General features: G+C 45.2%; 1 protein-coding gene across 9 annotated transcripts in view; it reads right to left on the bottom strand.

The window, feature by feature from the left end:
• The window catches only part of Syne2 (spectrin repeat containing nuclear envelope protein 2), a 320,737-nt gene that overhangs the window by 241,642 nt on the left and 56,291 nt on the right, over window positions 1-22,804 (bottom strand). For all 9 annotated transcript variants that reach the window (XM_037210622.1, XM_037210625.1, XM_028876051.2 and 6 more), the window contains exons 3-7: window positions 8,630-8,691; window positions 6,235-6,330; window positions 6,037-6,114; window positions 5,852-5,944; window positions 793-980 (exon numbers count right to left, since the gene is read on the bottom strand). In XM_037210622.1, coding sequence (XP_037066517.1) covers window positions 793-980; window positions 5,852-5,944; window positions 6,037-6,114; window positions 6,235-6,330; window positions 8,630-8,691 — 517 coding nt within the window. The remainder of the gene's footprint in view (window positions 1-792; window positions 981-5,851; window positions 5,945-6,036; window positions 6,115-6,234; window positions 6,331-8,629; window positions 8,692-22,804) is intronic.

Genomic DNA, 22,804 nt, shown 5'->3' with positions numbered 1-22,804 from the left:
TAATAATAATAATAATAAAAGTAATTTTTTAATTTTTAAAAAGACATGGTCTTGACTTTCAAAAAGGTGGTGTTGGTGTGACTGTTAACCTGTACTGACATCTTGATGGAATTTAGAATCACCGTGGAAGATGGGATCTCTGGGCGTGCCTGTGAGAGATCATCTAGAGCAGGTAGATGAATGTGAGATGTACATGGGCTGGGGCTCTGGGCTGAATCAAAAGGAGCAGGCAAGCTAAGCTCGAAGGTCCATTGCTTTCTAACTGTGGATGCACTGTGGCCCGCCTCCTCAGGCTTCTGCCGACACACCTCCCCTGCCATGATCAACTGTGTCCCTGGAACTGTGAGACACTACAAACCCTTCGCTTGCTTCCGTTGGGTATTTTGTTGCAGCAACAAAACAAGCAATTAACACATGTAGGTAAGACACTAGACCTAACTAGAATTGTGCCTCAAGAAAGGTATTTAATGCCAGGCATGGTGGTGTGCGCTTTTCATCCCAGCACATAGAAACCAGAGGCAGGTGGGTATGAGTTTGAGGACAGCCAGGTTAATACAGTGAGAAACGTCCTCCTCATCTCAAAAAGAAATGGGAGGGGGATTAAATATTGTTTTATCTGCCCACAGCAATAAACCACTTAAACACAGCCACTGGAGGAAAGTTGCCATCTTTGAAACCAGAAGCAGCTAACTTCCACCAACATCCACTTCTGGAAGATTCACTATGAAATGGTGTTCCTGTGACTGCTGGAAGTCCACGAGGCTGGATGGAGGGACACAGCAAACTACTTACGCGGCACACTGCTTCTGGGCCCACTGAAGAAGAGCCTTCTTTGCAGACAACTGCCATCTTGCTTGAGCTTGTGCTTTAGAGCACTTCTTAGCCGGAGGGCTTGAGGTAGGAGATGAGTCAGCCACAGTCGCGACCTCCGGGGAAGGTTGATTGTAATCGCAAGACAGATTCCGAGCAAGCTCCTCAATCTGAGGAGAGCACAATTGTTAGCACAGGCTACTCTGTCCAAAGCACCTAAAAAGCATTCTTTAGCAATGGCAATGTATTCTGGCTGAAATGAACTCTAAAAATGATTGTCAGCCTTTGACATTTGGGACTACAATTCGGCTTTCCTTCGGTCTAGATAGGGGTTATCCTGCACCTGACCCAAGAATGGATCCCATAAACGGCCAGCATCCATTCATCCCCTAAAGATCCCACTGAGCACTACCAGCGCTGATGGATTCAACTGAAAAGAACTAAGTGGACCTCCTAGTCAAGCGCCTTTAGAGACTGGATGGACTGGAAGACATCGCCTCTTATTACATAGCATTAAGAACAAAAGCACATGCAGAAAAAAAAAAAATAGACAAACACAGGGCAGGCAAGTCCCCAAAGGGAAAATCAAATCACCATTAAGAACACGAAAAACACGGGCCAGTAAAATGGATTAGCAGGTAGAGGTACTTGCTGCAAGCCTGCAAACCTGGGTGCAATTCCCAGAACCCAAAAAAAGGTGAAGGAAGCAACTCTATAAGATGTCCACTGACATCCACATGCAAGCCATGGTATGTGCATGTACACACACACACACACACACACACACACACACACACGTATAATAATGCTAATAATAAATAAATCCCTTTTCTTTTTCTTAGATTTATGTATGTGCATGAATGCTTTGCTTGTATGTATGTATGTATGCATGTGCACCCCATGTGTGTGGTACCCACGATGCCCAGAAGGTGTCAGATCCCATGGCACTGGAGTCACCAATGGTCAGGTGGGTGACAGGAACCAAATGCTCTGTAAGAGCATCAACTGCTACTAACCACTGAGCTATCCCTTCAGCCCCCATGAGTAAAACCCTTTTTTAAAGGAACATGAAAAATGCTAGAGAAATAGCTCAGTAGTTAAGAGTAAGTGCCTTTCAGAGGACCTTAGATGGGTCCCAGTTTCCCCACCCATGGAGGGCAGCTCACAGTGACCTGGAACTCCAGCGCTAGGGAATCCAATGCCTCTGCCCATTCAAGTACCTGCACTCATATTCTCTGTTTCTAGTTCTCTCTCTCTCTCTCTCTCTCTCTCTCTCTCTCTCTCTCTCTCTCTCTCTCTCTCTCTCCCCTCTCTCTCATTGTCTGTCTCTGTCTCTCTCTCATACACACACACACACACAAAGTCTACTCTAAAAGAAGGGGGTGGGGCCTGGAGAGATGTCTCGGTGGTTATGCTTACTATTTTTCCAGAGGGCCTGAGTTCAGTTCCCAGCACCCACATCCATCAGGTGCCTTACAACTGCCAGTAACTCCAATTCCAGGAGATCTATATTCTTTTCTGGCACACATGTGATAACACACTCACAGAGATGGCACTAGGCTGGAACCCAGAGCCTTCTGCACACCGTGGAGGCATTTCTGCTACTGGGCTGCATCCCAGTCCATCCCTGATGGTTGTGGACTTCCCAACCTTCAGAACTATAAAGCAACACATACCCGTTTATCCTGAATTACTCACCCTGTGTGTTCATTCTATCATAGCCTCACAAAATGGAATAAGACACTACTATAGTGTTAAAGAGGAAACACCATAGGACCGACAATTCCACTTCTAGATATATATTTCAGTGGAAATGTAAGCCCGGAATACTAAATGTTACATAAGCAAATATTCCTAGCAATTTGACTAACAGTAACTAAAAACTGCCAAGAAAAGATATGTGTATCAGAAGTGGACTGGTGAATAAGTGTGATGCCATACACAGGAAGGGCAGTGAAAGTCACAATCGATGAAGCTAAGTGAAGTAAGTTGGGCAGAAGGGATTGTGTGTGTGTGTGTGGCGGGGAGCTAAAGAGAATAAACTCGGAATTCCGCCTCTGTGGAATTAGCAACGCTAAGCTGCCTCCCAACAGGGCTCAGAGGGTGGGCACCTTTAGGGAAAGAGAAGGGCCAGAATACCAGCATGGTTCTGTTTGTATCTTGGGTGGTGATAACATAAGTATGTTTAATTTATGGAAACTCATGGTACTTGACATGTGAATTTGCATATCTTTCTCTGTGTGTCTTAGATTTGAACAAGTTGACTTTAAACAGTGTCACAAACCAATTTTTACAGCTTTCAAATGGCAAAGCCTGCATCAGAATTCCACTTCTAAGAGTTTGGCCCATGAATTATTACAGGTGTACACAAAGGTTTTATCTTAAGGATATAACGGAAGCTAGTTATAATCAGAAATAACTCTGAGCATTCTGGTTGGCCATTAATGAGATAGAGCACTTTATAACCAATGCCATACACCTCTGTTAAAATATATATAAACTCAGAGAGACGCTCATCAGAACCGTTTGGAACAGAATGGGTAATGAGACCCCATGCTGTTAAGATACTGCTCTGCTTCAGTATCCAAGGGGACCGCCTTCCACCCAGGGCTGACAGCTGTAGATGCTTATAGTATGTGGCATATTCTTCCTATATAACCTATGCAAATCCCCCTGCCTCAGAAAGTGATCTCTGAGTTCCCTATAACATGTACAACACAAATGTAAATGCTATAAAAATGATCGTTATGCTACATAATGGAATAATGCCAAGAAAAAAGTTTACATTCATTTAGTTTAGATAGAAACATTTTTCAGAACTACCCTCAATCCTTGGTTGGTGTAATCTACTTAATGCAGGACCCATACATGACTATGTATTAATTCCTGCTGTATACATAAAGATTGGATATTACATTATTCTCAGTTACCTGTGAATGATGGACTGTGAATAATTTTATTTTCTATTACCTATATTGAAAATTTTAATTATACTGAAAATACATAGAAAGATATGGGGGTGGAGATGATACACTTACAACCTATCCAAACTTTTTAAATTTTATTTTAAGCATATGAGTGTTTTGACTGCAAATATGTCTATGTGTCTGGTGCCCACAGAGATCAGAAGAGGGCACTGGATTTTCTGGAAATGGAGTTATAGATGGTTATAAATTGATATTTGGAGGCTGGGAATCAAACTCAGGTCCTCTGCAAAGAGCAGCAAGGGCTCTTAACCACTGAACCATCTCTCTAGGCCCAAATTATCCAGCTTTAACATCTTCCCATATTTGGTCCTGTTTTCTGTCTCCAGCTCCACTTTCCTGCTCTCCCAGAGGAAAAGCTACACTCGTAAATTTAGTTCTCATCATCCACATGCACATTATTCTGTTCTAGCTACAAATGCCCACATCCAGAAAAAAAAATGCAAATTTTATAACAATTAGTTGTGCAACATTCTAAGTCTTTCTAAGATAAGCATGTGTTACCCGATACACACATAATTATATAGTGATTTTTAGAGCAACAATAATAAACACTCTCCATGCAGAGTCAGTTAGACGGGCACTGTGATGGTTAATTCCCGATGGGACAGCGAACATTGGACATTCGCAGTCCAAATGGAGAGCAAGAGCAAAATGACCAAAGGCCTTCCATATGCCTTCTTTGGTTTAACTGAAATTCGGACTTTGATTAAAATCCAAACAGGGATTCACTAAACAAATAAGAACTACTTTGAGAGTCAAAGCATCCCGAGAAGCTTGGAGGTGCAGCTTAATTCCAACAAGATCTCCGCCAGCAAGGAGGGTTTTCAGCCTGAACTAGTCCCGTGGTGTAGCAGAAAACAAGTCAATGTTCTGCAGACACCCTCTCGCCCTTCCTCCGGAAATGTCTTCACACACGGGGTCTCTTCATAATCCAAAGGAAAAATAAACAGCTTCCTTTCCTAGCCAGTGGGCCTGTCAGTGTTGCTGATGTCCTCCTGAGAGGGTGCGGAGCACTCAGTCCCACAGAAATTCGGGGACCCCAGGGGCTACTTCACTTATCTTCTGTTTTTGTTTTGTCTGTGACAGGGCCTTACTCTGTAATCCAGTCGGACCTGAAACTCACTCGAGCTCAGGCTAACCCTGGACGCCCAGCGGTCTTCCTGCTGTGGCCTTCCAAAGCTAGGATTACAGGAGTGAGCCACCGTACCTGGCCACCTGTCTCCCGTGGAGCGGGCCAGATGTATCGTCTTTGTATCAGGGAGCCACTGTTTACAGTGTCAGGAGAATGGAGTGGGGACAGACGACAGAGAAAACACAAGAGGAAGACTGAGGCTTCCCTCAACAGCCCACAGTGAGGCAGAGGAGGCCACCTCCTCAGGACTCCCACCACACCCAAGCCTCAAGAGGGAACGGAGGGAACGGAGGCAGATAAAGGACAAAGCCACAAAGACAGCACACCTGTGATTCAAAGTTCTCAACACTGGCAGGTGTCTCGCGAAGTACTGCTGTTCAAAGCTGGACTGAAATCCTACCCCAAAACCAGTCTGTAGTCATCAAAAAAGGTCACTCCTCAGATGAGTGACAGATGCCACTGGACACCAACATCTGAGGGATCCTTCATACAAGACAGGCTTGGTGGTAATACACCTTGAATCCTAGCACTTGGAAGGCAGAAGCAGGTGATTCCTGTGAGTCTGGGCAGCCTGATCTACATAGAGAGCTCCAGGCTAGCCAGGACTACATAGCGAAACCCCATCTTTAAAACGAATTAAAACCATATGTGTGCATGTGTGTATGTGCAAAAATATATATGTGCATATATGCAAATGTATACGTATACATGATGTATATGATATATACACACATATTCAGTCTATACATTACACACAAGTACTGGAAAAGTAGCCTTTGCCGTAAGCTTTCGATTTGTTGCAGACTTCAAGCCCTGTTTACAGAAGCAGCTCTGGCCTGGATGACGTCATGCCACACTTGCTGGGTCTCACCTCCGACCATGTGGATTAGAGTAGTGACACTCCTACCACCACGATGCTTACATGAAAGTGCAGTATGATGGTCCAAATCAGGCCAAGAATAATGGACGGGTTTCCTTCTACGATATCAGCAACATGGATGTTTATCAGCTTGATCTGCAGACAGAGAAGCACAGGTTAAATAAAGGGGACGAGCCTCCCGCTGAACCGGTCCCTCCCGTGAATTTGCCGGTTTGATTCATACGTACCGATCGTTTTTTCAGGAATGTCAGGGCATGTTCTATGTTGATTCTGCACTGGAATGTATTGGATCCTTTATCCCGAGGCTAAAAATTCAAGTACACACATTCCTCAGAAACAGGAAGTACATTTTAAAAAAAACAAAAAACAATCAAACAAACAAAAAAACACCAGCCAAGTGTCTTGGTGCCCTTTGGAAATCTTACCAACTGCTGTCCTGCGAGCACTTCTAACAGGTCCAGGAGGACATGCCCCTTCTTAATGTCTGCGAATAAGTCAGATATAACCGAGGGAGGTGTGTGCTGCCAAAGGAAAAGAGGAAAATAATCTGAAAATGGTCCGCAACACCGCTAAGCATCTCCTAAATGAGCGCTGTGTCGTCCAAAACAGCTAAGATTCAGCAGAAATTGTCTTACGAGAATGTCACGGCCCTCACAAGCCACACTCCAGAGCACGGTGAGACAGCCAGCCCGACTTATCTCGTGGTGTACTCCCAGTTACACAATGCTCTTTCCTAGTGGAGCTTTTACAGCCCTCAACCTTGTGCAGGGAGAATACAAAGACACTCAGAATCAGGCCACAGCGACCCCTTGGGAGAGCTGCACTGCTGAGGATGTGTCTCCCTTTGGACAGAATGTCGTGCATTGTGTGGGATGGGTGGAGAGGGAGGGCAGTGGGGGAGAGTCATTCATTCATCAGGCATCCAGGTTATCTGAGGTTCTCAGCATCACTGAGACACAGGATGGAGTGGCATTTGGATCGAGGCCCCTAGGTCCAGACTAGACTTGTGTCCCAGAATACTCCCTTGCCAAATGTGTGGCCAGGGTCAAGGCACAGGCCTTCTCTGTGGGAATCATACTATCTCTCACATAGTGATACCATGAAATCATTTAGAACTCATCTAGAAGGCTAACAAAGAGGCATAAGCCTGAAATCCCAGCACTACAAGGCAGAGGCAGGGGGATGGCCAAAAGTTCAAAGCCTATTGGGTCTACATAGTAACTTTCAAGTCAGCCAGAGTTATATAGCAAGAACTAGTCTCAAAAAAAAAAAAAAAAGGAAGGAAGGAAGGAAGGAAGGAAGGAAGGAATTGAGGCTGGAGGGATGGCTGACCCTTTCAGAGCACATGCTGCTCTTACAAAAAAAGCAAGTTCAGTTCCCAGCATATTTAGCTGCTCAAAAATGCAGCCCTGGGTTGGGGATTTAGCCAGTAGTAGAGTGCTTGCCTAGCAAGCACAAGGGACTGGGTTGGGTCCTCAGCTCCGGGGCAAAACAAACAAACAAACAAAAAAAAAAAAAAAAAAAAAACCTGCAGCCCCAGGAGATCTGGTGACCTCTTCTGGTCTCCATAGGCATCTGTATGCATACATATGTGTACACATAAATAAATAGGGCCGGGCGGTGGTGGCGCACACCTTTAATCCCAGCACTCGGGAGGCAGAGACAGGCAGATCTCTGTGAGTCTGAGGCCAGCCTGGGCTACAGAGTGAGTTCCAGGAAAAGCTCCAAAGCTACACAGAGAAACCCTGTCTCAAAAAACATATATATATACATATATATATATATATATATGTATATATATATGTATATATATATGTGTGTGTGTATGTATATATGTATATGTGTGTATATGTATATGTATGTAGGTAGATAGGTAGATGAATGAATGAATGAATGAATGAATGAATGAATGAATGTATAAATGAAAATGGCCATAGGGGGTTCAAGAATACACTTCAATGGTAGGACATTTGCCTAGTATACAGCTTTAGCCTTGACTTCATTGACCGGCAGCAGAAGAACAGAAAGGAAATGTGAGTTAGGTGGTAGTCCCTTTATAGACACAGCTTCTGAGGACCTAAGGCAGGTGAATCACTCAGATCTAGGAGTTCAAGACCAGCCTGAAAAAACCTCATCTCAAAAACTAAACTGTACTTTAATCCCAGCACTTGGGAGGCAGAGGCAGGTGGACCTCTGTGACTTCGAGGTCCTGGAACTACAAAGCAAGTTCCAGGACAGCCAGCACTACACAATAAAACCCTGTCTCAAAAAACCAAAAACAAAAACAAAAAGACTGAAATTACACTGAAAATAAATGGTGGTCCACAGTGTGCTGTTTAACAAGCTATGATTTCAAAACAGCAGATGTCATAAGCATTCATCATCGCCACACGTGACAAGTTTAGAGTGGTGTCTAACACACATCATTCAATACAGACAAACGTCACATTGTTATTATGTCATTCGATGGAAGTGTTACTACTCTAAATATTTTTGCAGCACTGTCCAGGTCCTTTCCAGGTGGCATTTTATTGTTCCAGGAAAGAATAACCAATAAACCAGGACACCAAGGTGAGCGCCAGCACATTCTCTTATAAAAAGACATTCCATGACCTTCTACATGTCAATCACTGTGTCTTGCTCTGGTGTTCATCTGTTTGTTGTACAGGGTCTCACGGAGCCTGAGTGGGCCTGGAACTCACTACACAGCCATGGCTCATCTTGAACCCCTGATCCTCCTGCCTCCAACTCCCAGGTGCTGGAATTCCAGGCACTGGCCGCCCTGGGGTAACAGCCCGACATCACCCTCGTCCTCCTCACCTTTGCCAACTGCGAGTTTATCCAGCAGGTGAAGGTTTTCTTCTGTGTGTCTTCCTGCTCAGCTAGGAGAGAAGAAACAGTCATGGTCACAACACAAGAAGCCAAAGACTCCTTCTGAACCCACAGATGAAAGCCACAGATCTGCTAACAAGAAACGATGGTTCTTAACACTTTCTTACTAACAAAAGAATTGAGGTCTTTCATAGCTTTGTACACTGTGCAAGGAGGAGGAAGAGAAGTGTCCCTGGCCTCCAGCTCTGAATCACCTTGGGACATCTGAAGATAGTTTTAAAGGTTCAGTGAGATCCTTACCGTTTGGCCTCCACACCATATCAAGCAAATTTATCATGCAAAATGCTCTGCTGATGGGTGATGTCATTCTGTAGGCTGTGAAAATGTGTTGCTCTGATTGGTTGATAAAGCTGTTTGGTCAATGGCAGAATAAGGTTAGGAGGGATATTCTAACTAGAGATAGACAAGAAGAGAAAGGAAAGCAGAGGAGTCACCAGCCAGACACAGAGGAAGCAAGATGTAAAGGCAGAACTGAGAAAAGGTACCAAGCCACGTGGCTAAATATATATAAGAATTATGGGTTAATTTAAGTGTAAGAGCTAGGCAGTAATAAGCCTGAGCTAATGGCCCAGCAGTTATAATTAACATAAGCCTCGGTATGTTTATTTGGGACCAAGTGGCTGCAGGATGCGGGTGGGACAGATTCCACAGAACCTGAGAAAAACTCTGGCTACACTCCGCTCTCGAGTAAACCATGAAAAAGACCAGGGTTTGAATCCTGTTCCCATGACTGAGTGGCTATGGGAACTTGAACGGTGACTTCATGTAACAAGCACTCATTGATGGAGGTTGATTTGAGAGGCAAATGATTCACCTAGTGTGCTTGGCACAGACCGACACATAGCAAAAACACATCAGCCACATTCTCACTAACCAGGCGCGAGTTAGGACTGGGGATAGACTGAACACTAGACTCTACCTCCCTCCCCTTCTGTGCAGGCATGGCCCTGCTAAGCTTCCTTCAGCATCCCGCTCCCTCAGTGTCAAGCAGACACTGTTCATTCTATGGGCTGAGCACACAAGCCCTGAGCTTCAGTTCCCCCACCCTCTTCATCTGATAGGTGGGCATAAACAGAAGCCAGGACATCCACTTCTGCCTCTGCCTGATGCTCACAGCCTTGCTTCCACCAGTGACCATGAGCTGACCACATCTCACATCACTCTGCCCTTTAATCCTTCTGCTATCAGTCAACATGCAGACACACATGTGCCTAAACACACACATGCTCTGCTGCCTCCATCATGCATGGTCGTGGTCACGTGACAGCACTTTCATTACCTCTCTCAACTCAGTCTGATGCATCTCTTCTCTGAACATCCCTCCCCAGCCTTGTGTTCTCTCCTTCCAGTGCCCAGCTCTAAGGACCCCACTAGTAATTCCAAGTCACCAGTTCTGCCAGCTTCTCATTGGCCCTCACACCCTCCATGTCATCCTGAGGCCTTCTTGTCATCCTTACCCACCCCAGATGCCAAATGAGATGACCAACTGTCATCAACACTCACACGTGCCTCAGTTGTCTTGTATTTGCTTGGCACCTTGGGATTTTCCTTCATGCACCTCATCCTGTGTGTATACTTCTGGCTGAGGTCAGGGCAAACCCCACTGTGGTGGTTTGAATGAGGATGGCCCCCATAGGTGCATATGTTTAGATGTCTGGTCCCCAGTTGGTAGAACTGTCTGGGAAGGATTAGGAGGCGTGGCCTTGTTAGAGGAGGTATGTTACTAGGATGGGCTTTGAGGTTTCAAGAGCCAATTAGCTCTCTACCTTGTGCTTGTGGATCAGATATAAGCTCTCAGCTACTGCTCCAGCACCATGCCTGCCTGCCTGCTGCCATGCTCCCCACCATGATGGTCTGATGGTCATGAACTCAAACTCTAAGTTCCCAATAAACTCTTTCTTCTATAGGTTTCTTTGGTGATGGTGTTTTGTCACATCAATAGAAAAGTAACTAAGACACCCCCCGATGATGATCAGCCTTACCAGCACCCACCGGTACCCTCAATGCCCCTCAACAGTCACAATGGATAACTCTCTCCTACCAATGGACAGATGCATGGCAATCTCACATTTCCTTCCTCAAACATACGATGCCTCTTCCCCAGCTCTTAGTCTCCACCAAGACCTTTCTTTGTTGTTCATGTCGGTTAGTGTTAACTCCCAACTTAACACAACCTAGAATTAACTGCCAACTTAACACAACCTAGAATCACTTGGGGGGAAAAGTCTTAATGAGGAATTGCCTGGGTCAGGTTAGCATGCCCAAGGGGTATTGTACTGATAGTTCACTGAGCAGGAAGACCCAGCCCACTCTGGGCAGCAACATTCCTTATGAAGGGCATCTGAACCACGTAAGACAGGAGAAAGCTAGAAGAAAGCAAGGATGCATTTACTCTCTTTGCTCTTGACTATGGGTGGGATGTGACTAGCTGCATTAATTCCTTGCTTGGTTTCTCTGAAGTAATCAATAGTAATCAAAATAAACCCTTTCTTCTCTAAGCTGCTTTTTTGCCAGGATATTTTATCACAGCAACAGAAATGAAATTAGAACATTGCTTTTTTGTGTGGGTTTTTTATTTTATGTGTGTGTTATGTGTGTGTATATTTGAGACGGCATCTCAAGAAACCCAGACCAGCTTCAAATTCACTGTGTATCTGGGAATAACCTTGGATTTCTGATCTCCTGACTCCACTTTCCACATTCTAGGACTATAGACATCCCCTGCCATACATGACGTATATACAGTGCTGGGGATTTAACATAGAACTTCATGCATGTATGGCTAACATTCTGTCAATTAAGCTGCAGCCCCAGCCCATGAGACCTTTCTTCCCAAAAGACCCAATCTCATCTAACAACCTCCAAAGTATTGGTATGCATCAACTAGCCTTGCTCAGATCAAAGGCGTCCCGCCTCTCATTCATTGGTTCTTTTCTCTTTTACCTCCTTGAGAACCTTTTCCTCCCTTCTAGTCCCTATCTCCCATTCCCCCATCAGAATAAATGCATGCTGTCAATTCTCCCTCTGAAACTAAGAAACTAACCTCCCATAGCACCCACTCTCCATCAGCACTGCTCATTTGTCTGCTCTTCCTCGTGGAAAATCCCTCCAGAAGAATCCACGCTGTCTCCAGGTCCTCTCCTCACTCACTTTCAAGCGGCCCCACCCCAGGCAGTTCCTCACCATTCCACTGACACTGCTCTTATCCAGGTCACCATGAGTCGAGGATATCAACGCTCCCCTCTCACTGAAACCAATGGCCAGTATTCCGTCTTCATCTTCCTGGACCACCAAGCAACATCCAATACAGAGAATGACTATCTCCTACCCTCGGGACCTACACTTGTATTTTCCTCCTACATCACCAGCTGGGGATCATCTGCTTAGCAATCAGTTCCTACCTAATGCCTTGGGGAATCCATGTTCAAAACCTACTCCGGGGCTGGGGAAATAGCTGAGTCAGTGTTTGCCATACAATCATACAGACCCTGACTTTGACAGGCATGGTGCTACATTTAAGCCCAGAGCTGAGGAGGCAGAGACTGACTCCCTGAGGTTAGCTGGCAGCCATAAGAGACTCTGTCTGAAAGGAGAGAAAAACAAAAGGATGCTCTCATACACACACACACACACACACACACACACACACACACACACACACACACGCCTGCAGCAAACATTCTGGTTATGTCTACTTTTTATTATCTCAATTATACTACCCTGGCCAAGTCACCTCCACCTGGGCTACTGAGTCTTACAAGTGTGACACCAAATTTAGGACCTTAAAATGTTTTAAATTAATAAGCATCTGGTCGAGAAACAGCAGAAAAGTGGCCTGGTTAAATACATTTAGACAGTGTATCTGTCAAGTGCTGTGACTGGCTATGGACATATCGAGTCTCACTGTGGCTCCCCCCCCCAAAATCCATTTCCCATTTCTTTGCATTACCAGTTTAAGTCAGTTATAACTCAATGACTTACACTTCATCGGGCAGTCTGACAAGCCAACTGAATTCTTTGGTGTTTTGAGAGTTAGTGCTTTTGGTTTTAATTTTATTTTGCAGAAAAGTGACAGGGTCTCCTGGAATCTCTAAGATGTGTTTCCAGCATTTTCCCTTTCCTATCAGATGATAAATAACTTTAAACAAGTGCCTCGAAAACGCGCTTGAGAGCTAATTTTATTTCTCAACAGGGGAAACAAACAAACAAACACTAGAAAACAAGTTTTATGATTCCAGGATCAAATTACATGTACACAATGTGCATTCGCCAAGCAGGAAGAGACGTGTCCCCCATAACAATAAAATAGAAGTTCAAAATAAAATGTATTAGAATGGCTACGATCAAAAATACCAATGACAACCAATGTTGGAGAGGATGTGGAGCAAAGGGAACACTCCTCCACTGTTGGTGGGAATGTAAACTTGTACAACCACTGTGGAAATCAGTATGGCAGTTTCTCAGAAAATTAGGAATCAAACTACCTCAAGACCCAGCCATCCCACTCTTGGGCATATACCCAAGGAATGCTGATTCATACCATAAAGATACATGCTCAGCTATGTTCATAGCAGCACTATTTGTAATAGCCAGAACGTGGAAACAACCTAGATGCCCATCAACGGAAGAATGGATGAAAAAAATGTGGTACATATACACAATAGAGTACTACTCAGCAGAGAAAAACAATGAAAGCATGAAATTTGCAGGCAAGTAGATAGAACTAGAAAAAATCATCCTGAGTGAGGTAACCCAAACCCAGAAAGACAGTCATGGTATGTACTCACTCATAGGTGGATTCTAGATATAAAATAAAGAACAATCAGACCACAACCCATAGAACCATAGAGGCTATATATTTAGCATGGAGGTCCCTAGGATGACTGTGGCTTATAATAAATTTCAGTTCTACTCAATTATTGAAAAAAAATAGCCAAATGAATGGAAACACATGAACTATGAACCAAAGGCTGAGGGGCCCCCAGCTGGATCAGGCCCTCTGAATAGGTGAGACAGTTGATTGGCTTGATCAGTTTGGGAGGCAACTAGGCAGTGGGACCAAGTCCTGTGCTCATTGCATGAGTTGGCTGTTTGAAACCTGGAGCTTATGCAGGGACACTTGGCTCAGTCTGGGAGGAAGGAACTGGACCTGCCTGGACTGAGTCTACCAGGTTGATCGCAGTCCTCGGGGGAGGACTTGTCCTGGAGGAGGTGGGAATGGGGGGTAGGCTGGGGGTAAGGGGAGGGGGTGGGAGGGGGGAGAATAGGGGAACCCGTGGCTGATATGTAGAACTGAATGGTATTGTAAAATAATATATATATATATGAATAAAATAAAATAAAATGTAAAAGATTAAAACAAACAAACCAAGAAAACCTCTTCCTTATCCTCAAGGGACCAACAGAGAGTCTCCTCTTTAGGTGATACTGTGTGACAAGGGAACCACGCAGGAGCATCAGCACATCCAGGAGGATGCTGCAGGACTCCAGGGAAGTTGCCGGGGTGGAGAAGGAAGGGCATGTGCACGAAATAACCCTGGTAGTGGACCACGGCCAGAGTTCAAAATTCAGCAAGAGCATCCTTGGTCCCTATTGTTTTAGTGCTCTGGGTACATCTGTAAATCTCAGTCATTTGATCTATACCCCCAAAAAGAGGAGCTTTCACTTCATGTTCATTTGACACTAAACAAAACAAGCCTTGAGCACTGAGCACTCTGGGGTCTCTGAGCTTTCCCAGGCTGGGGAAACAGACACCAAAATCAGGGCTCCTACTAGACGGTTGAAATCGGAGCAGCTTGTCTAATCAGAGATGAGGAACAACCCCTGCCCGCAATGCCAGAATTTGAATTAAAACAATCAAACTGCTATAAAGAAAGGTGGTTATCGCTGTCCCAATTTACTTCAACTCCAATAGAAAAGGGGGGCTGGTAGGAAGAGAGTCAGCAGCCATCCCCACGGGTGCACCCCCCTCCACAGAGAAGCAATGCACAAAGGGAGCCTCCAGAGGGTTGAAGAGGACTCTTTGAGGCTTTGTAAAACTTACTGTCCAAACAGAGAACAACTCTCTTCAATGGGGGAATCGGAGCTCTCTAAACACAATAAGGACCCTTTACTTAATGGCAAAGACATCGGGGGGGGGGGGGGGCATAAAACACCTCTGCAGATGCTCTAGGCCATGGATCCCTTACCCCACATTTCACAGGTTTTCATCCTCCCTTGGCCCCGAATAGCACAGTTAATGCTACAGGAACCAGAGCCAAGCAGCTCACCCTGTGCCAGGAGACGTAACCTTAGGAACAAATAATTAAGAGCCGCGTGCTTACCGCAACTTAATAAAACCCTTCTTAGAATGGCATCTAGAGAACAGGACCTTTTAAACGGCAGATGGCAGGGGTGGGGGGAGGGGAGAAGACATGAAGGGGAGCGTGGAATGACGTATTACAACGGTGAATTTCTGTGAAAGTGCTAAGAAACAGAAAACGTGAACTTATTTTGATTTTGGAGGCAAATAAGGAATGTAAGTGATACACACTGACATTCACGTAAGCGTCCCTGGTTATCATTCTTCGAAACTACTTGCTGGGATGAAAAGGGAGGCAGAGATTTTCTCTTGGTATCATTACCATGAAAATACATTTCACCCCATGGTTTGCTCTGATTCAGTCTGCCTTTTGTGAGCTGGCAACAGCTTCCCCTAGCTGGGAGGGAATTGAACTGAAAACAGATTAGGGAAAACTTCAGGGCACAGATTTTCAGTTCGTTACAAATTAGCTCATTAAGAAGCTACCGTGGCTACTGGGTCTCAGAAAGGCCCCAACGTCTTGCATAAATTCACCTGAGACATTGGCATTAGGAGCCCTCCCACAGTAGGTCCAAAAGTAGCACCCCAAGGCCAAGGCACCACACATCTTTCTCTCCAGCCAAGAGCCACGAGGACCGAAGTGTGACATCTCCCAGAGCAATCAATCAATTGGACTGACTCCTGCATCCAGCCCCAGATTCAGGACTCTGATATTTCATTCTCCTCATTAAAATCTGTCCATCGTTTCTTAATTCCTTCCCGAGTAAGTTACAAGTCCCTAGGCCAACATTCTCCACTAGTAATGTACCTCTAAGCTACTGTTTGTATACATGCACACATATGTTGTAGGCTAGGTTGTGTGTGTATGTGTGTGTGTGGAGACCAGAGGTTGACATTAGGCGTCTTCTTCTATACTATGCTTGCAGAGGACCTGAGTTTTGTTCCCAGCACTTACATCAGATGACTCACAACTGCCTATAACTCCAGCTCCAGGGAGACGCAACACCTCTGACACCTGTACTCATTTACACACACACACACACTCACACTTAAAATCTTTTTTTTAAGATCTGAAATCGCAAATGTTTCCAAAGCAAAAGTAGAAAATAGTAGAAATTAAAAATGAACCTTAATCTTGGAAATCTCATCCTTTTTGAGACAGGGTGTCTCTATTATGAAGCTAGGGCTGTCCTGGAACTCACTCTATACACCAGACTGGCCTGGAACTCACGGAGATCTACCTGTCTCTGCCTCCAAGTGCTGGGATTAAAGGTGTGTGCCACCACTGCCTGGCTAAAATTCCTCCATTTTTTTGCTCAGTGATATAACACTGACCTTCTACAGAGTCCTCTAGACTGACCCAGAAAGAATATGAACTGCACAGGGAGGAGCTTGTTTGAGCTGTGCACTGGGTCCCCGGCTCCTACAACAGCACTGAGTATGTGCAAGGCACTGAGTCAGTATCTACAGAACCAACAAATGTATGGCTCGCAGATTAAATGAATGCAGGTGAGGTAGACCCACTTTCTGACACTGCTCACTGAAAGGGCAAAGAGGTAGGCAACCACCCCGGTTTCTTCCTCTGTTACTGTGATCAATACCAAACAGCAAGGTGGAGAAGAAAGAGTTAACTTCATCTTACATCTCCAGGCCCTGGCCCATCCCTGGAGATCAAGGCAGGAACTTCAGGCAAGAGCAAAGGCAGAACCAACAGAAGAAGGTTGCTTCCAGACTTGCTCCGTAGCATCTGCTCGGCTAGCGTTCTTAGACAAGCCAGGATTCCCTGCCTAGGCATGGTACCGCCCACAGTGGGCTGGGTCCTCCTGCGTCAATCTACAATCAGGAAAACGACACACACACACCCTCCCAGAAACATGCTCATAGGTTAATCTGATCTAGGCAATCCCACAATTGAGACACCCTCAGATAACTCTCAGCTGGGCCAGGGTGACAGCTGAAGCCAATTAGGCAGGAAAGACACACTACTTAACCTTTCAAATACAGAAAGGACAGAAAATGCATACACCCAATAAAAAAGAGCAGCATTAACATGTGGGTGCTGCACGCTGTAGGTGTTTGCTTCAGTGAGAAGGAATAAGGAGGCCTGAGGACACAGTTCAGTTGGTCAAGAGCTTGCCTGGTGTGCTCAAAGCTCCTGCACTACGGAAACTAGATGTAGTACTTGCACACTTAAAATCCCAGCCCTAGGGAGGAAGAGCAGGATGATCAGAAGTTCAAGGACATCCTCAGCTACAAACAGAGTGTAAGGCCACCCTGGGATAAAGGAGATTCTGCTTTGAAAAAATAAAAATTTGAAAACATAAATATAGGGGCTGGAGAGATGGCTCAGTGGTTAAGAGCACTGGCTGCTCTTCCAGAGGACCCAGGGTTCAATTCCCAGCGCTCACATGGCAGCTCACAACTGTCTGTAACTCCAGTTCCAGGGCACCTGACACCCTCATACAGACATGCAGGCAAAATACCAACGCACATAAATAAAAATTAAAAAATATATATGTAAATTTAAAAACAAGTTATAAAATATATGATTCTATGTATATTTGCATGAGCATATTAAAGGATATAACTTAACACTGTTTCTAGCTACTCAAATTGCCTCTGGCAGTTCATTTACTGTAGGTATATACCTTAAGCTTTCCATTTCCCTCCTACTCTGTGTAAAACCTGCAACATTAAATAAGCTTGCCTGTGTTTGTGTTTCCCCTTCTGGGCCATGGTGATACACACCTTTAATCCCAGCACTTGGGAGGCACAAACAGGTGGACCTCTGTGAGTTTGAGGCCAGTCTGGTCTTACAGAGCAAGTTCCAGGACAGCCAGGGTTACACAGAGAAACACTATCTAAAAAAAAAAAAAAAAAAAGTTCCTGTTATGCAGGAAATTCCAAGGACTTTTGAGAGCTCTCTATCAGAAACAGGACCGAATCAAAATATCAGAACACAAATGCCCCTGATAGCCTTAGAAAATTGCAAGGGCTTTAGGAGCTCTGAGCCAAGAACCATGGCAGAGAGCAAGCACGTGTTTCTTAGGAAGTCCCGAGCGTGGGCTAATGAGGCCCAGTTGCCATGTTTTAAAAACAATATGCCCAGCTCAGCCTTAGCTGGGATGCTCATGGTAAGGATAATCAAGTTGGAACGATACATTGCAGCCATGTGCTCCAACAGACATCCAGAAGATTCATAACGCGTTATCCAGCAGAGAGGGCATTAAAAGTCTGCTGTGCCTTCTGTTTCTCATGGAGATGGTAACAAACAGAAATAAAGAAGCCAGTTAAAGAAATTAAATGGTAACACATATAACCCAAACAAGAAAACTCTAAAGCCCTGGGAGCATAAACAGGAAAAGGCCTGTTGCTTAACTACAAAGTGGAGGAGGGAGATGGGAAACGTTAACACATTTTCTCGCAACCAGCCATATATGCAAGCAACCAAAAAGGGAAATACTTCTAGGACTGAGGTCTGCCTTACCAACCCAGTAAGACAGTCCGGGAAGTAAATGCTGACTCACATAACTCCTAAGCACCTGTGCAACCATGTCTCAACATCAAACATCAAGCAGAAGCTTTCGAGAGCTCCACCCCAGCCCCCACCACCAGAGTATAATTCATCCCTGTGGGAAAGCAGCCCTTGCCTGTGGAGTCCAGCATGCAGGACTACATCAGACTGTTTCCACAGGATCTCAGGATATGACGCCCTCATCTTCCACCAGCCTCCTCCTGTCCAGCATATTCGCCTCCTTCCAGATCTGGTACCTATCTCTTTCTCTACACTCACTCTCAACCTCTCCAGCTCCCCTGCTCCGTTTCCCATAAGCTCTGGCAGGATGCCTCGATGGCCAGCCAGGTCTGCTCAGCATTCCTTCCATGCTGTTCTTCACTCTAGCCAGGAGATCCATATACTACAAAGCCTCTGATAACTATCTATGGTGTTGTTTTAACATGAAAGCAGCTACAGGCAACTTGGAAAAAGATGTGTCTTTCTGTGTCTGCAATCAAATAAAACTTTATTTATAAAGCCAGGCAGCAGGTCACATAAGACCAGTGCATTGTAGTTTCCTGACTTTAAACCAGGTCAGTACAGTAAATCTTCCTAATGACTGAGCTAAATCCCCAATTCCATTTATATGACACGCCCAAATAGGGAAGTCTGTGAGGGGTACAATAATGGAAATGGAGGTGAGGTACCTAAATGAATGGTTCTTTTTCCAGGTGACTGCAACAAGATCTAAAATCAGATGTGGTAGTAGTCTGCACGATTCTATGGATATCAACATTTCAAACAGGTGACTTAGGTGATATGTAAATTTTTATTTTTAACTTTTTATTTATTTATTTGCTTTTGTTTTGGGGCAGTGAGGCCAGGGTCTCACTGTATAGCTCTGACTGGCCTGGAACTCCCTATATAAACCAGGCTGGCCTTGAACTCACTCAAGGACCTGCCTGCCTCTGTCTCCCCAGTGCTGGGGTTAAAGGCATTCGCCACCAGACTTAGTTATTTTTAACTTTTTTGCAATGCTGGGCAGCTAACCAAGGGTCTTGGACATGCTAGGTAAGTGCTCCTTCGGCGTCCATGAATTTTATGTCAGATTAGATCTCAATAAAGTTTTAAGACCTGGGGTTATCTGTTTAGGTACTTGCACCCCCTCATTAGCCCCCTCTGATTTTCCTTCCTGTTTGGTTTTTTGTTTGTTTTTGTAGGCTGATATTTTGCCAGCCTGTATATCTCTGGGCATCAAGTGCATGCCTAATGCCCCCCAGAAGCCAGAAGTGGGCATCAGAGGCCCTAGAACTGGAGTTACAGACAACTGTGAGGCGACATGTAGCTTCTGGGAATCAAACCCAGGTCCTCTGGAAGAGTAGCCAGTGCTCTTAACCACTGAGCCATCGCTGCAGCCCCGTGACTTCCGCTCCCATTTCCCCTGGATCACACAGTGCTTTTCGTGCTGTGGGAATTCAAATAGGAATGTGTTAAAGGAGCAATTAAGTGGCAGGAGCAATTAAGTGGCAGGGGAAAAGGCAGAGGGGCCATGCTGCTCTTTTTCCAGAGCAGACACAGAGGTTTGAGGACTGAGTTTGACAGGAAATTAGACAGCCCGTGAGTGATACTTTGGGCCTTTGTATGTGACACTAGCAAGTTCGTGCTGACACACAAGTGAGCCACACCCTTGTGTACACACCTGAGATTTTACACTAAGCCCTTTTCCGCCCTCACTGGAATATAGCCCCTGGCTATCTGAGTAAGCACTAGAGCCCACAACACAGATACAAGAGTCTGGCAAACCCGAGCTGCTCAATAAATATCAATGGAATGAATAAGCCAGAAAAGTACTCTGCTTTTTGATATACTTCACTACTGACTCTTATCTATAGCTTATCAAATAAAACTGGAACCAGCTCTTGAGAAAGCCAAGGCGTGTGAGCCTGAACTTTCCCTGGGGCCCAGTTAGAGTATGACTTAAGTAGACATTCTCAGAGGTCCAAGGACCCAGGCTGCCCCGAGCTGCCTACAGTTAGAGACAGGGATTCTCACTCCATTTCTCAGGGTTCAAGTGTAAGTTTCTAGGTTCTGGCTCTCAGGAATTCTGATACAGGGGTTCATACACCTCACTTTGGGGAATATCGCTCTAAACCTATTTGGACAATTTTACACCTATGATTCATTATTGAGACAACAGAAAAGGACAGGAAGAACTGAAAAAATAAAACTGTGGCAATAATCCGCAGGGTTATTGATATAATGTATATCCATATGAATCTGTCATCCTACGTGGAGATCCTAATGCACACCTGGAGATCCCACTATGAACGCTTGTCATAGAACCCGTCAGTCCAGGGAAGAACTCAAGCAGAGAATCATGACAGCATTCTCCGAAAGCCTGCACGTTTGGGGAGGAGATAGCAATGAGAACTGAGGCCCTCAGAAGATGAAGATCTTTTATTCACTCATCCACTGAAGCATTTTCATTAAAAGTCTCTCTGTGCCTCTGACAGCCTAGCCCAGATTTCACATCTCTTAGCAGAGAACTTTAAATCCAGATGTGTCTGATTTGTATATACAATTTATATATGTGGAGATATATATATATATATATATATATATATATATATATATATATATATATCCATGTTCATGTCTTTGTAATTCAGAACCAGCTGAAATGTCAAACCCATGGCCATTCCTGCAACCATCTCCCTCTCTCCCTTACAAGCCCAAAGTTATTTTTTCTACTTTTTTTGAGACAGGGTCTCACGTATCCCAGGCTAGCCTTGAACTTGCTATGTGACTGAGGAATTTCTGATCCCCCTGATTTTACCTTCTAAATGCTAGGATTCTATGTGTATGCCACACCCAGTTTCTCAGTGCTGGTAGGGGAACCTGGGGCTTCACACATTCTACTGTAGACAAGCATTCTACCGACCGAGCTACATCCCACAGCGTCAATCCCAAACTTCTTTAATGTGTCATCTTGCCTTAGCTTCCTTACTATACTCACTTGTCTGCTCTGAGTTGGTGAGCCACCCTTCCATTTAATGATCAATAGGCCATCTGTAGTATCCCCACTGCTGAATCCAAAGGATCCTGCCTGGTACTCCCTAGAAATCTGACAGCATCCAGCCCTGATTTCCCACTCTCCCCCCTCTTGGACAACTCTTTTCCATTGTGACCCTCAGATCCACATTCACCTGGGTGTTGGCCATCTCTCATCCTTCTCTGACTCACTCTAGGCCTATCTTACCTCTTCCTATCTCGGTCAGAGTCCACCTGGACCCTTCTTTTTTTTCTCAATAGTCCCGTCTACTCCAATGGTAGACGCTGCCTTTCTAGACTAATGGCCCTCAAGTCCATACCCTCGGTTAAGCGGCTGTCTCTCTGAGCCTCCTGCTTGTCTAGCTGATTGCTATCTGGGTAGTTCTAGCTCGCTATTCCAGACACCTCCAACTCAACCTTTCCAAGACTGAGTCATCTCTAACCAACTCCCTTCGTCCCCTGTACCGTCACCAGTGAACCATCCCACCATCCACTGAAGGGCCCAAGAATAAACCTGAAAGTCTTTGGCCTTGTCCTCCTCCCTCACGCCTTCCTCCTCGGTCAATGAAAAGGCCCTGGTGCCTGTTAGGAATCTCTCCAATACCCCTTCCTCTCCATTAGAACTGCCACCTCTGGATCCGGCCACCACTATTTCTCAGCTGAATCATCACAGCATTCTTCAGGCGGTTTTTCTCTCTGCCTCCACACTGGTTCCCATGAAGACACCCCACAATGTAGCCTGGGGGTGGGGTGGTTACAAAACTAGTTCTGTAAATGCTTGTATCAATTGCTCCCTTTAGACTTAGAAGAAGTCCCACACCTCTATGTGTTCCAAGCCAGCGAGAGCATCATTCCTCCACAACTCCTTCACATTCTGATCCTCAGCCCACTGGCCACCCATTTCCATGACGCCACGTTCTGCCTTCCCCCTGCTCTGTCCTATGCGGTTCCCCTTGCCCGATCCACCCCTTTCGTCCTCACCCTGCTCACGTCCTAAGTGTTTCCAGCTTAGGTATCCTTTCCTCTGGGGACCCTTCCCTAACTCTCAGTCAGGGCGAGGTACCCCCCAACTTTACTCTTCCACAGTACATCTCCACCCCTCTCAGTACATATCACTTTACACCGATTCTGTCTACACACTTGTGGGGATCCCTGTAATCAAAGATATTTCAGAAAAGCATGTGCCCTGGATGACCCCACACGTTCAGCAGAGCGCCCGACATACAATGCATGCACAAAACTATTTGTTGTGAGT

Source organism: Peromyscus leucopus, chromosome 14 (genome assembly GCF_004664715.2).
Source record: "Peromyscus leucopus breed LL Stock chromosome 14, UCI_PerLeu_2.1, whole genome shotgun sequence".
Taxonomy (NCBI): domain Eukaryota; kingdom Metazoa; phylum Chordata; class Mammalia; order Rodentia; family Cricetidae; genus Peromyscus; species Peromyscus leucopus.
This window is presented reverse-complemented; position numbering and strand designations above follow the sequence as displayed.